Genomic DNA, 15,093 nt, shown 5'->3' on the forward strand with positions numbered 1-15,093 from the left:
TAAGGGAGCTTGATACGAATACGTGCTTGCAGACTAGCAGAGGCTCTGAGAACAGCTACATGCGTTTGAATGTAAACTCTGACACGGGTGGGTGGCCAAACATCCGAGCATTACATTTGCAAATGTTTATTCATCACATGATTTCAAACATTGTCTGGTGAATGAGGTGCAGATTTTAGGTGCACTGCAGGAGACTGAAAATATAGGAACACCGCTTGAATGAATAAGTAGTAGTATCCATCAAGGCCATGTGTTCATGCTATTTTTACTGAAATGAATTAAAACACAGCTTTGGGAAACGTCTTTGGAGCCTATGTTGAAACCAAGTGAACAGTGGTAGGCTTCTCAATCGCTGGACAATGGCGAGCACGTTGGGATGAGAAGCCTTTGGTTCACATGGCCGTCCTTCCCTTCCTCCATGCTTTTCTTTGGCTGTTTTTAAATCTTCACGGTGGTGTGCGTGGCAGCCCGACCGTATTGTCGGACACATCACAGCACCAGATGTCCAATTTGCACTTCAACCTTGTCTGAATGGAGGCATCCAAAGCAAGCGTGTGGCTCAAGATGCAATTTCCTAAAAAAAAAAACAAAATGCATCTGGATTTTATTTCACTTCTGTTTTTATTAGTAGATGCGATATTTGTATTTCTAATACTTGATAGACAACAGCTCCGCGACTGCTCGGTGCGACGGGGTCACCTCCGCCCGTGTCGGTGTCGGTCGGAGTCTAATTCTTGCAATTCGGTGATGAATGTCTGTGATGGAACACGAGCATAGGGCCCGGCCCAGATGGAGCTCTATTAAGCTGTTAATAAACGGGGATTCTTCTCTGCTCTGCCGGCATCTGTGACATGGAAGGCACTTACGAATTTGCAAACACACACACACATACGCACACTCGCAGAGCCAAAATATTATAATGAAGTAAAGCAAGCCAGATGGCTGAATTAGAAAGCAGTCTCGTTTTCGCTTTATCTCTTCCTCGCTCTGGTTTTCTTTCTGCCCGACTCTTCTACCCTCTGCTTCCTCTCTCTCATCCTTTGCATCTGTCCCACACTGTCGCCACACGAAGGCTAATATAGGTGTGACCACCATACTTGGTTTTAGGACAATGCTAAAGTTTTGCAAAAGTTTTGACAATGCTAAATTAAAATGTTTTAACCGTATATTTCAGTATTTGCACATTTTTAGCAATCATCAAAGATATTGCAAAAACTAATTCTGAATTCACTTTAGCAGGTCTTTAATCAAAACACAGATTGACTCATACTTTGTAGAAAAATGGATGTCGAAAAATAAAAACTTCACCCGATTTATTTTTTTTAAATACGCATAGATACCTCCATCCTAAACTTTAATCACCAAAAGACCCTAGACTAGTCCTGGAACAGGAAAAGCTACCAAAATCCTCCAGAAGAAGAACTATAAATGGCATCTGTCTGCACTTCCTGACTCGCCATCATCACCATGATCATCATCTTCCAGCTGCACTTTGAAAAAACTGGCAAAGGGAAGCAGCCACCAAAATGGTTGCAGGGCGAGGTGAATTAGATTGGAAAGAGAAGGGAATCCTACAAAGGCTGTGTGGAATCGAGGTGTCAGCGCCCATCGCGGCGGCGCTGGCATCTGCCGCCGCCGTCGCCCACGGTGCTATTCTCTACTTTACTTTGAATTAGCCCGCTGCTGGCTTCTCAGTTAACACCTGAGGAGGACATTACGAGACTATTAGGGGAAGAGGAGTGGGAGCCAGAAAGAGGAATATCTTATCCCACCTAGTGTAAACAGTCTGTCAGTCGGAGAACTTTTACTCTCCCTGGAGATTCCTCAGAGTGACAGAAACGTCATGGGAATCATGCCTGGGCTTTTGGAGCTCCCTTTTTCTTTGTTTGCCCGCCTGGACTGACAGATCACAAATTCACAAGCCCCATTTTAATACGGCTTTCTGTTGGTACACAAGGCTGACTTAAAATAAACAACCTTTTTGGATTGCCTAATGCTCGCTCGCGTTCTTCCCGCGAGTTTGCTTTGTTGTGTTGCGTGCATTGTTTGGAGGGATTTTTTTCCTCTCCTCTAGTACAAATGCTTTTCTGGGTGTAGACATTGATACAGCGTAGAGCACCTCTGCGGATTCCATTATATAAATGGCTCCTTTTGCCTTTTCTTGCTCACCAGTTTGTTTGGCTAAGTGGCATTTTAAGAGCGCTGGACAAACGAGACAAGATTTGTTCCTGCTGCCAAGTTTCAACGGTCGATGTTCTGTTTTTGTCGCTGGCTTGCAACTTCTCTGTCGATCCCATCGAAAGCTCTTTTTTTTTGTTAAACAGATATTTTCCTCTGAACATCATCATACCACAAAAACAAAGGAACCGACCTTGCCGTTCCAATACTTTTGCAGCGTGCTGCATGTGTAACCGCATTTCACTCGTGTGTGTAAGACATAATCCTGAATTATGTCCCAGACGGCTCCTTGGAAGACTCACCTCGTTTTCGCCCGAGGTGCAGTCAGACAAGCCAGGCGTGACTGTTGTAATCACTTGGAAGATACACACATTGTCGGACACACAATAAGTGACACGAAGTCTTTTCTCCATCTCTGGTGTGGAGTTTAACAATGTAACCACTTGCAGTCTCCATCAGCATTCCTCATTAAGCCTTCAGCCTGGTGTTTTATGGAGGGATTGTTACGTGGATGAAGAGTTTATATCGCCGCCTGCCCGCCCGCCCGGCCACTTCAAGGACTTTTATCAAGGCCTTGAACTGTACAATGGCCACCCCCCCTCCTCTTCTTCATCTGCTCCTCCTGTCAGCTGGCACCAGATTCTTCCTTCTGGGGATTCCCGCCACATCGCTCCTCTTTTGTCTTCTCCTGTTCCTTTCACTGAGCTCTCCCTTCCTTCTTGATCCCTCTGTTTTTGTTTTCGTTGCCCCGATGCTTCCCTTACACAAATAAGCCGCAGACACGGAGATGACCTCAGCCGCTAGCTAACCACGAGATCCGAAATAACGTGATAATGTGTACCATTGGGAAGTTTGTCTCTTGACTAAGATCATGTTTGACGGCATTTATATCAGTGATGGATTGCGATGTACATATTATTGATCGTGCCTCTAAATTTCATCGTTTTTCCGATTATAAAATGCACAAACTAAACATATATCATTGCAAACAGCCTTTATTTCATCTTAAACTTTGGATCATGTTTGTTCTACATCTATAGGCTCGCATATGTTTGTACTGATTTTTTTTTCTTCTCAATCTATTTCTTCTCTATGAGAGGGTGCTCAGCCACCTGAGGCACTGAACAAATAATGTAACGTATAGTGCAGATGAAATTTCCTGCCATGCTTATTGATGTTATTATAAAATAGCATACCAAAGCCTGGAATCATTTAAGTCTTCATCAGTCCAGCTGACATTTTAGTGAATTAGCTGATGGAGACTGGGTGGGTTGGGGCTATGAGGTGCGCTTGTTTTGCTTCTGCTAGCTGCTTTTTCCACGATAGGGTCAAATAGTAGATCGATCGGCTCATTCGGTCCGACGGGTGGCCTTTGATTGGCTATCATGAGGCTAATATGTGTCTGGAGCAGATATTATTTGTGCATGCGCTTCATAAGCGGTAAATCAAGTTAGCATTGAGCATGAACGAGAACAGCGCTTTTGGGATTCGGAAGCATAATCAAAGCTATTATTTCTACCCTCCCCATTTAATGTCATTATTAATTATGCTTGCATTTTAGAACATAGTATTGGGTCAAAAGTGACCCAAATCACAACAATCGAGAGGCTGGGGAATATTAGAGTATGCAGAATGAAGAGTTAAAGCACAGCAGCAGAAGTTAACATTAGCATGTGTTTGTTTATATTTCAAGCCGTGTATTCTTCAACGTTACAGTAAAACTTCAATTTCAAATCGGATTGACCAGAGCAGTTTATGACACCCGTAAGGATTAGAGGTGTAACAATTAATCGTATCATCGACAACTAATCGATTATAAATTCTTATAAAAACTGTTATAAATCTGTATTTTTTTTACACTTGAACTTAAAATGGTCAATTTCTGGTTGAGTATCAATTTATTGAAAAAAAATCATTAGATTAATTTATAATTAATTGACAAAATGTTAGTTGCAGCCCCACATTGGATTCACTTGGAAAGTCGATTGACCAGAAATAGTTCCTGATAAGACCTGCTTTGCCAAATAACACACAATGACAAAATGTCATCATAGTTTGGAAAATTGAATCCAAAGATCTTTGTGTTCTCTTGTAAGACAAACATCTGATTCATCTTTTTTTTTTTTTTGGCTCCGTTGCTAGTCGCTAGCAAGCGTGACTTAAAATCGGACACGCTTTGTACCTGCCGCACCAGGTTGCTACAAAACCAAGCAAAGCAAGATGGGAAAAAAACCCCTAGACAAATTGAATAGAAAGTTGTTAACGTCACCGAAGCATGAAAGCCTTGTCCCGGGGTCGGAATGACTCGTATACAAGGTTCTTTAGTGCTGTGGCTGCAGGGATAAACATAACTTACGTCAGCCCATTCTCCTGTACTGGAGATTTCCTCTCCCGGCACTTACATCCTCGACACTTTCCAGCACATAAACGATATTGGAAACATGGCTTTTCAGTTTAGCATTTTTACCCTTTTATTATTTTCGATGGAATGATACCGTCAAACTAATGTCACATCCTTTTGTGCATTTTCCCTCCCTCTCTAGATTGTCACTCAGTATGTTTATGAGCTGTTGGAGAAAAAGTGCAACATGACAAAAGCAATCCTACCAGTAAGTACTCTTAAGTGAAACTAATCTTTTATATATGGCCTTGAAGAGCAAATATTAAAAAAATGACATGAATGCATCTGCGTCGTTGTGCGATGATGATACTGAGTGCCTCGTTTAAATCGAATGTTAGGAACAATGGAGGAAATAGGAGATCTTTTTTATCTTGCTTCCTCACCCCCTCCCCTCCAGTATGCCCAAAATCCTTTGTGTAAAAGTGTCTCCTCAACAAATGAACTGTTTTGTGACGCGTCATTTCAAAGGCTTGGCGCCGCCGCATGTTGATGCTTAATCTGTTTTGCATTCATGTTCTCTAAAGGGGGACTTCCTACTGCTGCCGCGGTGGAGATATTCTTTGACCAGATCATCCGGGCTCAGCGCACTCGCTTGATCCCTTTTATTTCTTGTCGAAAGCATGTTTGCCTCTTTTTGCCCCCATATCTGGCCCTCCCCTATCTCTCGCCTTCTTTTCTCTGTCTATAAAAGTTGCGATCATTTTTCAGGCAGCATTTATAGGAATGTTAGCCCGAGCAGAGTTAGCAGCAGCACTAACAGGGTCCATAAATCAAGGGATTCAGCGGCGACCCCCCCATCCCCCCATTACACATTTACTAGTTTATCTGCTCGGACTATTTATATCATTATTCTCTTGCAAAATGGCTCTGTTCTGCTTTTTTTTTGGTGTGGCCCACCAGCCTGAGTGAATACGGCGTATGCATTTGTATGTTAGCGGTGGGTCCGTCCACCTGCGTTGCATTGAACTTGTGACCACCGATTTTAAGAAGATTAACTGAAGCCAAGTATAGTGAGAGGGAATGAGGGAGTAGCAGAGAATGAAAGGGCAAGATTTTCTCCCCCACTCAGTTGTCTTTGTCTGCTTGGATTAAGTTCTTGCAGCTGCCACCCATGGCTTTTATGGATAGTGTTTGTCTCCTTGTCTCCTAGGGAGTGCATGCACACAGTCACTTATCCCCTTTTTTTGTCTGTATCACTTTCCGTCGGAGTTTTAATCACTCGGAGGCGGTGAGCGCGATGACGCACGTTTTAATGCGTAAAATCCGTCAAGGTGAAGGCTGTTGCTTTGTAAACTTATGTGATCAACGAGATTGCGCAACCAAGTCTCTTAAAGCATCTATTGAAGCTTTGAATGTAAAATCTCAACTTGACCTTCTTAAATGGAGTGAAACGCTATAATATTTGAAAGAGTGGTACAGCTCAAAAATAAAAGCAATATCGGTAAATGGAGAAGTCGAGATGTTTCCTGACATGAGAGCTTTTTTGGCTGCGATTCAAACAGCAATGTTACTCATAATGTTTTCATGTTTTCAGGTAGACGCCACTGTGGATGAGGCCACTAGTTTTATCTACCTAAGCCCCAACGCCTTGTCTAATCCGTCCAAGCTACTGGTGCTGATCCAGGGCAGCGGCGTGGTGCGGGCCGGTCAGTGGGCCCGCAGACTCATCATCAACCAGGACTTGGATTCTGGGACTCAAATACCTTTCATCACCAGAGCAATGGAGGTAGGGGATTTTTCTATTATTATTATTATTACTGCTGTGTATTGTATTGTATTGTATACTTTGTATATTATTATTATTATATTATAATTATAATTATTGCTATGTATTTTATTGTAAATTTTTTATTATTGTATATTATTTCATATTTATTATTATTATTATTATTATTATTTTTACTGCTATGTATTGTGTATTTATTTTCTGCAATGTCAGCATTGCACATACCCGGAGTGCTGTCAAGGTAAGGCCACCTTAAATAGTTAGAAATTAGAAACCCTGTCGAAATGAGAAACCAAGCCATTCTCAGGTCCAATGGTGGGGTGTCCCAATACTTTTTTCTGTCTACTGTATCTAGGATGTTATCATTTCAGCATCGTGCTCATTTTCTTCGGTGTAAAAGCAAGCAAAAGGGGGACTTTTTCCCTCTCGTATTATTTTCATCTCAACCCCCGTGCTCATTTGTCAAGCCCGGCGGTCACCTCTACCTGTTTAATTTCATCGGCCTGCTGTTCAAATTGACTTAGGTGGGGCGATCCCGTTCCCCCGCTCCCCCTCCGAAGAGTCCATCTGAATGACTGCTGTGAAAAGCCCTTTTTCCCGCTGTGTACAACTCGACGAGATGTTTGTATTACACGTTATGCTAAGCGATGATTCAGCGATCCGGAGACCGTCTTTGAAACGTATTTACCCGAGCCGGGATTGCGACGCGGCGCTGCCGAGAGCCAAAGTGACAGGCTAGATATAGAGAACACGGTAGCGCGAGTCTCGCTCGTTCATCATAGCAAACAAGGAACGGTGTTGCTACTCTGACAAATCATCGTCATCCTCAACTGAGCCACACCGGCGTACATTTGTAGTCAATTCGTGCTGTCTGCATCTATTAGGGGCCATGTTTGTGGCTCAGTCTGTCACAGCGTGAAATTTGTGCCATTTGAAGCCAGCGTGCGAGAAGCGCTGACATTCCGTAGCACTCGAGGAAAATATCCAGCGTTGTGGATTTTCGAGGGGAGTAGGAGGCTGAGACTGATGCCTGTTGACATTAGGCGGGAGACACGGGAGGATATAATTGGGACAGCCGTCCAGTCTGTCACCGGCTGACGTGTGGTGACAGCCAATCACACTTAAGACCATCTAAGAGTCACCAATTGACCTGAGCTGTGTGTGTGTTTTTTTTCTCTTCCTGTTTCAACTGCTAAACTTGATTAGACTTTTACAGTCTGTTCAGGGTTGCTATGGCAACCCTGTTTGGCAAAAATGGTTAGGTTTTGGCCACATATTACGATATATTGTCAACAAATAATTGGCTTGTTGGCTAATTTTATGTATTTTGTAATCAGACCTGCTTTGCATTTGTTGCTTTTGCTGTGTCTTTTCTTCGATGCAAAGCATTTTGTGACAAATTCAGCAAATACTCGTAAAGTCTTCAATAATTGAACAGTTAAAGAAACTTAACTTTGTACTTCGTTAAATCGAACATCATGTTATTAGGGTCGGTAAGCAGCGATTATCATCGCACATGATTTTTTTAAGCAACCTTTTTTTTTTATATTTAGATTATGTTGGTTTTCCAAACATTTGGCACCCAGAAAATATTGCCGCCGGTGCAGCTTTTTGCCAACTTACTCCTGGGAAGTTGATTGGAAATTCAAAGCCTGCAGCAAAGGGGTCACTGGGAGTGCACAGAGTGGGCTACGTGGGGAATGCTTTTTTTATTTTATTTTTCCCCAAAATGCACATACACGGAATTAAGAGCCCTGCTTTGCATGCGCAGATTTAGATGGCTTGTGTCCGTTTAAAAAATCGTAACTGCGTTTCTGGAGAGAGCCAACCAACCGTTCTTCTCCTGATGAGCTGGTCGGCATGCATATGGGAAGAAAACGCTGATCGTGCAAATTAGCAGAGCCTCTCCCACTACACACATGCACTGTAAAATAAGCTGATTTGGAGCTTGATTGATCCATGATCACTTGTGTTATGTCAAGTCAGGTTCCATGCATTTTGTCTTCTTGCCCTGGTGTGAACATGGAAGTGATGCTACTTTTTTAAATGACAGCTAAGAGTAGCTTACTCCACTGAGTGTCAGGAAAGAGGTAGAAAAAGAGAAATCTGATATGAGGGGGAAGGAACTTGGTGAGGATGCAGCTTTTATGATTGGTTTGAAGACAGCAGTGAAGGGGAAAAAGTGAGGTGCGCCGAGATTGAAGCAAGAAGAGGAAGGCGGGACAGGCAGAGGCTAGATGCTAGTTTTTAGAGAGAGAGCGAGTAAGCAGAAGGTGAGCTTGTGACAGCTCCACGACTGGGAGAAGGGCCTTTTAATGACAGCTTATTCCTTCATGATTTCAATTCTAGACAGTCGACAGGTTGGCTTGTTGCACCCTGGCAGCTGTATCATTACCTTCTGGCCCTGACGCTGCTCTGCATCCTGAGATGCTGGAGGCTGGGCGCTGCAAAGAAAAGCAGTCAGATAGAAGAAGTATGGAGAGATGGGTTGTTAGTTAAATTCTTCGTAGGTTGGAATTCCAGCCAAATTTACTTTTGATGGCTTACTTAGAATAATTCAATGGTGATTCTGACAACTAGACATTTGCTCATGATGTTCATGATGGAGATAATACTCTCTGACCAAAGCCACGCCCCTTTTTCTGACAATGTAAATAAGCTAATTTTGGTCACGGCTGCTACGTTTGTATGAGGGATGTTCGCCGCCACCTTTTTTTGAGACCGACACTAGTACTCAACTCTTGAGTAGTTATCGATACTAAAACCCGATACCACTTGTAATTGTTTTTCTTCAAATTGCATGGAATTTCAATTTTCATATACAGAAATTGCATCTTTATGGGCATCTGTCATTCACTTACTGTCAGGTCATGTTGACAATTTTAACAATGTTAACGAAAAGTATACGCAACAGTGTAATTGGTTCACTTCTGTTTTTAAGGGTGCAAAAACACCACAAACGACCCAAAAAGTCCAGCTGTCCTCAATTCAACCTTTTTTTCGACTACATTGTGAATCCGATGTGTGGCATTGCTGTGCCTGCAACCATCTCAGCCCACTCACTCCCTCTCTCACTGGAGACCCCTTTGCAAAGTGAGAGGGGGTGTGGTGTTTTCAGAAGGGTGTCAAAAGCCTTTGGATTTCTATCTGCTCTTTTTCAATTGAAGTCTGAATGGGGGCAGTGAGGCAGACCAACTCAAACACTCATGAAAAAAAAAAACTCTGTCATGTGACCTCCCTCCCACCACCCACCTCTGATGTCTTTTTCATCACCGCACCTTTCTCTCGGACCTGCATCGTATCACGGCCTTTTGCTCACCTCTCCATCCGATCGCTATTCCTCCCTCCCTCTTCTTCGACTCTCATTAGTTGCTCCATTTCCCCCCGAGCTGCGCTTTTGTGCGTGTGAGGCCATGTGATAACATTGAGTGTACGCTGGATGGGTGGGTGCGACCTATCTCGGGGCATCAGGTGGCTACGCAGGCCAGCGGCTATCATTCTATCCAATCGGCTAGCTTTAGCCAGAGGACAATTTCACTGTTTGTATGTGCGTGTGGAGGTCAAAAGCTGTTCTGACTCGCTCTGGCCTTGTAACACACCTACACACACACGCACGCAAACGTCCAGGTTGAGAGGTCCCAGCACATCCTGCAGCTCAGATCAATGCACTTGACACCTTCAAAGGCGGGTGCGAGGCCCGGACTTGCTCTGGGGTTAAAACCTCTTTTAAATAGCCTCCCGCGGGAAGGCAGCTGTCAATAACTCGCCATAATTACCGGGGCCAGGCCCGCCAAGGGCTCGGCTGCACGGGCCAAATTAAAAATTGATCAGTGGGAGAGAAAACATTATTTTGTGCTGGTGCTCCCTGTCCTAACAGCGCCACGGCTTGGTATGTGAAATCTCATCAGCTGGGATCCGAGCTGTACATCTAGAGACCCATTTATCTATCTTCCAACCCGCCCCCTCCCCTCCTCATGTCCAAATGAATACAACACAATGCTGTCTCAGTTGTAAAAAAAAAATATTTGCATATTAAGTGTTTTTCAGATGTGTTGCTGTGCAAAACGGCATGAGCATGCAAGCTGATTGCGTGCTTTAGTTTTTACACGTCGTCCCCCTGTTTATGTGTGGGTGTGCGTTTATATGTACACATCGTAGCGCTTTATTGATCGTGTGAGTTTTTCTTGGCACAGAGCCTTTGTTTGACAGTCAGAGGACGATATTAAGAAAGGTACATCCTCAGGCGAGCTTCCTCGTGCACGCTAATGTTTCACACAGCGCGGATGAAAGAGAGCATCATAGCAATTTTAGCTAGATGTATTTTTTGTGTTTTATAAGCAGTAGTAGTTGTTTCTGTGTGTCTTGATTGGCCTCACCGGGAATAGTTTACTCTTGGATTTTTCTCAAATATCTGGATTTTTTTCATTTTTTAATTAATTTATTTTTATTTTTTTGTATTTATTTTTGAAAATTTATTTTTGTGTGAAAAGCTCCTTTAGAGTCTAAGATTTAAAACTATTGTTTATTTTCAAGATAATTTTGACAGATTTTAGTGGCACCTTATATTCCAGTAAATACACTGCGAGGTAAGCCGTATGGAAATATTACAACACGCCTTTTAAGCGATTCCCTCAAGTTAGCTCAGTGTAGGAGCGATTTAAGAAGCTTCAGAATGACCAAGTGGAAATGCAACAAAAGCTTCAGAGTTTGTGCTGTTCAGGCTGCTCAAGTATGTAGCCCAAGGGAGGAGGATGCAGCTAACCAGCACTCAAAGAGAAGATAATTTGATCTAATCGTGGAACATAATAAGAGGACTACATGTTGATTAACCCACATGATACTTTTTTTCCCTCTTGAAATGAAAATAAAATGTATCATGATGTGTGAGGTGGGTACTAGTAGGTCATTTGCAGCTGCAGGCAGTGTGTGTGTGTCCCAATGGGAAGGTCTTGTTTAGTCTTTTCTCCAGAGAGCCCCGGGCTGTGTGTGCTGGATGCCTCTTCACTCTCTCCTTGGGAACGCTTGTCTACGGCCAACATGCTAAAAAAAAAAAGTCCTGGCACATGAAAAATCCACCGCAATCTTTCCCCCAATTTGTCAGCTTGTGCAGCGACATGCTGGATTCCCTTGTAAAGTTGACACGTACCTTCCATCACGCCAGCTTGGTGGAGGTTAAAAGTGCTTAGCTGTGGATGTTCCGGGGGGAAATTGAGTTTTGTGAGGAGCTCGTAGTGAGCAGATAGGTTACCCCCCTTGTGCATTTACACTCCAGCACACACACATAGGCAAGCTTACACAATCAGCGCCGAGCATCTCTGGGGTCAAAGTTGAGCCCCGCCGTACACTGGTGCTCTCGGACCGTGCGTGGCACACTTTGATCGATGAGCGGAAACTCTGTGCTTAAATAGGGGTTAGCCAGGTCCTGCAGGGGCATGCGGGCTTTAGAGGCAAACAACACAACAAATCTTTCTCTTAATAGTTTTAGTGTCAGCTCTTTGGTCAGAAATGGAAACGAAAGCTTCAAGCGGTCTTTGCATTTCCCAGGAAATTTGAAGAACTGCGTTAAGGCAGGTTTCAATGCTGGAAGCAATTGCCAGTCATTTTGCACTCTGGATTTTTTTTGTTACCTATCGCAAAAAAATATCTAAATGGTTGTCACAGTCGGACACCAATGTTACTATTCGTTAGCCTGTTTATGGGCTTTTACATTGTTTGTATTGTTTATATTTTTTATAATAATTATAATTTTAGTGATTATATTTATATTCAATTATATTACTCTATTTTTAAGGAGGATGAGGTTACCCATCGTGAAATACAAAATGCATATTTCGCCTTTTTAAAAAAAAAGTCTACTTTTATTTATTGTTTATTTTGCGGAGTGAAATACAGACAAGAGTTTGACAATCTTCTGGTTGCCAACACGTTTCTCGTGTCATCTCATCATTACCTGATTCAGCAGCACCAAGCTCCGTCTCCTTCCCCCTTTTATCAGGTATTATGATGCCGGCGATAGGTGTTATTTTCCTGCCGTATGCTGACAGCCGATGCCTTAACCCTCTCAGGAGCACACTACGCCATGCTTGGCTGACTTGTTTGCGCTGATGTCAAGTTTTAGCAGTTAGCAGGCAGTTACCATATGCCACTGTGCTGCCGTCGCCCCCGATGTCAGTCAAACGAATGTCATCGGGAGCTCTCGACACACACGAGACACAAGTACAGTGGCAAAACACACACATTCGCACACTACCTTGCAAAAAACATACCCTACATAATAAAACACACAAACCAAAGTATGAATACAGCATTTAGATTGATATATTTATATATATTTATACATCTTTATTTAGGGATTTCATTTTGGTCAACATTGTTTTCTTCCATCCTTTTTTTCTTCTCCCATAAGTTACACATTTCCCGTATAGTAGGATAAGAAATGAGACACGGTTCAAGCGAGAAGAGGAGGGAGGGGGGGGGTGAAGGAGTGAAGAGCAATGTCTCAGACCCAATGCTGTGCTCTGGATGACTGCAGTGGCTTGTGGTGACCTACTTGCAACCTCTTTGAAGTCCACAAGCTGATCTATCTCTCTCTCTACAGGCTGCAGAGAAGATCTGCTGCATGCAGCTTTATAATAGCAGCAATGGGGGGGGGGAGAAAAAAAAAAAGAGAACAGATGAATCAAATTCTGGGGTCTTGAACGTGCCCTAAGCCTCCTTGGCCACCGCTGCATCGGAGTGTTTTGTGCCAGTGTTCACATGCTGCCAAGCATATTATTATGAGATATAAGATACTCTGTGTTTAGTATTGTGTGTGTGTGTGTGTGTGTCTGGAACACGTAACCGTAATGTCAGGCCAAAACACAGCCTTTATCCTTTAGCCCGCCACACGAGACAGTGGTGCATTGTCAGGAGACCTGGCCTAGAAAAACCCGATCACTCCACATCCAGCCCCCCGTTTGCCCTCAGCGTGCTGCCAATGCCGCAGTTTTGACGTGTGTGTGTGTGTACGCGTGACCCATTTCAGTCACTGGTGTCGCCAGCGTGCCCCTGGAGAGGGCATGCGTGTTAGGGCATAAAACCCTCACGTGTGTCCTCTGTTTGCTAACACGAGTGGCTGTGAACTGTTAAAAAATGCTCCAATAGTCATTTTGGTGAGAAATATTTCCCGCAATCAGACATGGCCGCTTTGTGCATCTTCCCACCTGCTCCCTATTGACAAGGTGTGTGTGTGTGTGTGCAGAGACACTCAGCTGGGGGCCAGCTTGACCTTTTCCCTCACCGCGCCTAGCGCACGCCGACGCACGCGCTCCTCTCCAAATTTGTCTTCAATTAAATAGAAAATCCACTTGACTATTTTCCTTGCCGATTCACCTTTTTGCCTCTTTTCATTTGCTTCTTTTTGAAGTTAGCCCGAGGCCTGGTGGAGCCTCATCAACCTTTTTGCCTCGGTGAGATTGCATACAGGTACCCTCTGTGGCTATTTCAAATGACTTAATTAGCTTCTGAAGACAAGCCTCCCCTCCTCCCCTCCTTCCCCCTCACTTCCATCCTCTCCTTGTCTCCTTTTCTTTTTCTTCACAGAGAGGGAGAGGAAATGATTGAGCCCATGTGACGCATTTAGTCCCTTGACGTGTGGTTTCACTTTCTAGGTCGTGCTCTGGCTGTGAAGCTGACTGCCTATTACCTCATAGAATACGATAACACACACACACACACACACACACATGGAGTGACAGGGAGGAAGACCCTCTGCCCCCCCCCCTCCGTGCAAACACACACGCCTCATTGTGTTAACTTTGATTGTCACATGTGCAATCTTTCGCTTCAGGCTACTTACGCCACCCGTCATTCATAATTGATCCCCTTGTCATTGATGCAATATTTATTAATTACACAGCCAAACAGATTGTTAGCAGACGAGCGGATATTTGCTAGCTTGTTTTGCTTGCTCGGTGCCGTGTTTTCTTCTTTTGGATCCCGAGGTGTGTATTCCCATATTAAGCGGCGATCAAGGCTTTTTTTTTTTTTTTTTTGCTAGTTCTGAGATTTTATCAGCGATGACAAAAAGTTGTAAGCGCAGATGCCACGGATTTACCACATGGGGATGCACTGGGTACATCTTCAGAAATATGTCGAGCAGTCACTTCCAAAAAGCGTTTCGTCAGTGACAGCCCAACGACGGCCCGCCCGTACCTGTGTTTTGACGGTCGTCATTTGTCAAGGTCTTGAAAGTTGAGCGGAAAAAGTTTTGGGCTCCATAAAGCTTTACTGTAATGAAGTGCCTGAAGGAGTGATATGACCACACGGATGTGATCAGCGGTGGTCATCAATGACTAAATGAGTTCTTGTGCCCTTCAGGGTGAGCAAGAAGATCTCAGGGGGATTTGGAGACCAATGAGCCTGTAAATTTCCGTCCCTTTGGTCCAGTTGGAAGTCGCCGACTGGCTTCAGGCTTGTGTTAAAAAGCCGGACCTGCTAAATTAAGTTTGTCTGCCTGTGGCTTGACACACACACACATACACACGCACACGATGAAGCGCAATTACAGCCTCTTGAAGTCGGGAATTCAGCTTTCTGACTTTCACTCTGCCAATATTCAGTCCTAATTGGCTTTACCTTGACCCTTTTCTCTCCTATCTCTTGCGTCAGCCTGCAGGCCTGTTGGTATGCTACTTGTATTGGAAATTGAGGAAAGGGAAGGGAGGGGCAGATAAAGCCCATGTTTGTCCCCTTTGTAATTCTTTAAACGTAAAGTTTTTATACTTTAGCTCCAACAACAAATATTTCT

The 15,093-nt window shown here is 43.7% G+C and overlaps 1 protein-coding gene and 1 long non-coding RNA gene across 3 annotated transcripts in view; one reads left to right on the forward strand and one right to left on the reverse strand.

Annotated features, from left to right (window-relative positions):
• Nucleotides 1–15,093, forward strand: part of arb2a (ARB2 cotranscriptional regulator A) — a 91,478-nt gene that overhangs the window by 3,226 nt on the left and 73,159 nt on the right. The window contains exons 5-6 of the mRNA XM_088376773.1: nucleotides 4,722–4,787; nucleotides 6,114–6,305. Of these exons, the coding sequence (XP_088232899.1) occupies nucleotides 4,722–4,787; nucleotides 6,114–6,305 (258 nt within the window). The remainder of the gene's footprint in view (nucleotides 1–4,721; nucleotides 4,788–6,113; nucleotides 6,306–15,093) is intronic.
• Nucleotides 162–2,690, reverse strand: LOC148397372 (uncharacterized). Of its 2 annotated transcripts, none has more exons than XR_015858742.1 (3): nucleotides 2,481–2,690; nucleotides 656–844; nucleotides 162–574 (listed from the first exon to the last, which is right to left on the reverse strand). It is a non-coding gene; the product is annotated as an uncharacterized LOC148397372 (long non-coding RNA). The 2 variants fall into 2 exon arrangements; XR_015858743.1 differs by having other exon boundaries at nucleotides 2,372–2,690.

Source organism: Syngnathus floridae, chromosome 5 (assembly GCF_059516105.1).
Source record: "Syngnathus floridae isolate MCC-2025c chromosome 5, RoL_Sflo_1.0, whole genome shotgun sequence".
NCBI lineage: Eukaryota > Metazoa > Chordata > Actinopteri > Syngnathiformes > Syngnathidae > Syngnathus > Syngnathus floridae.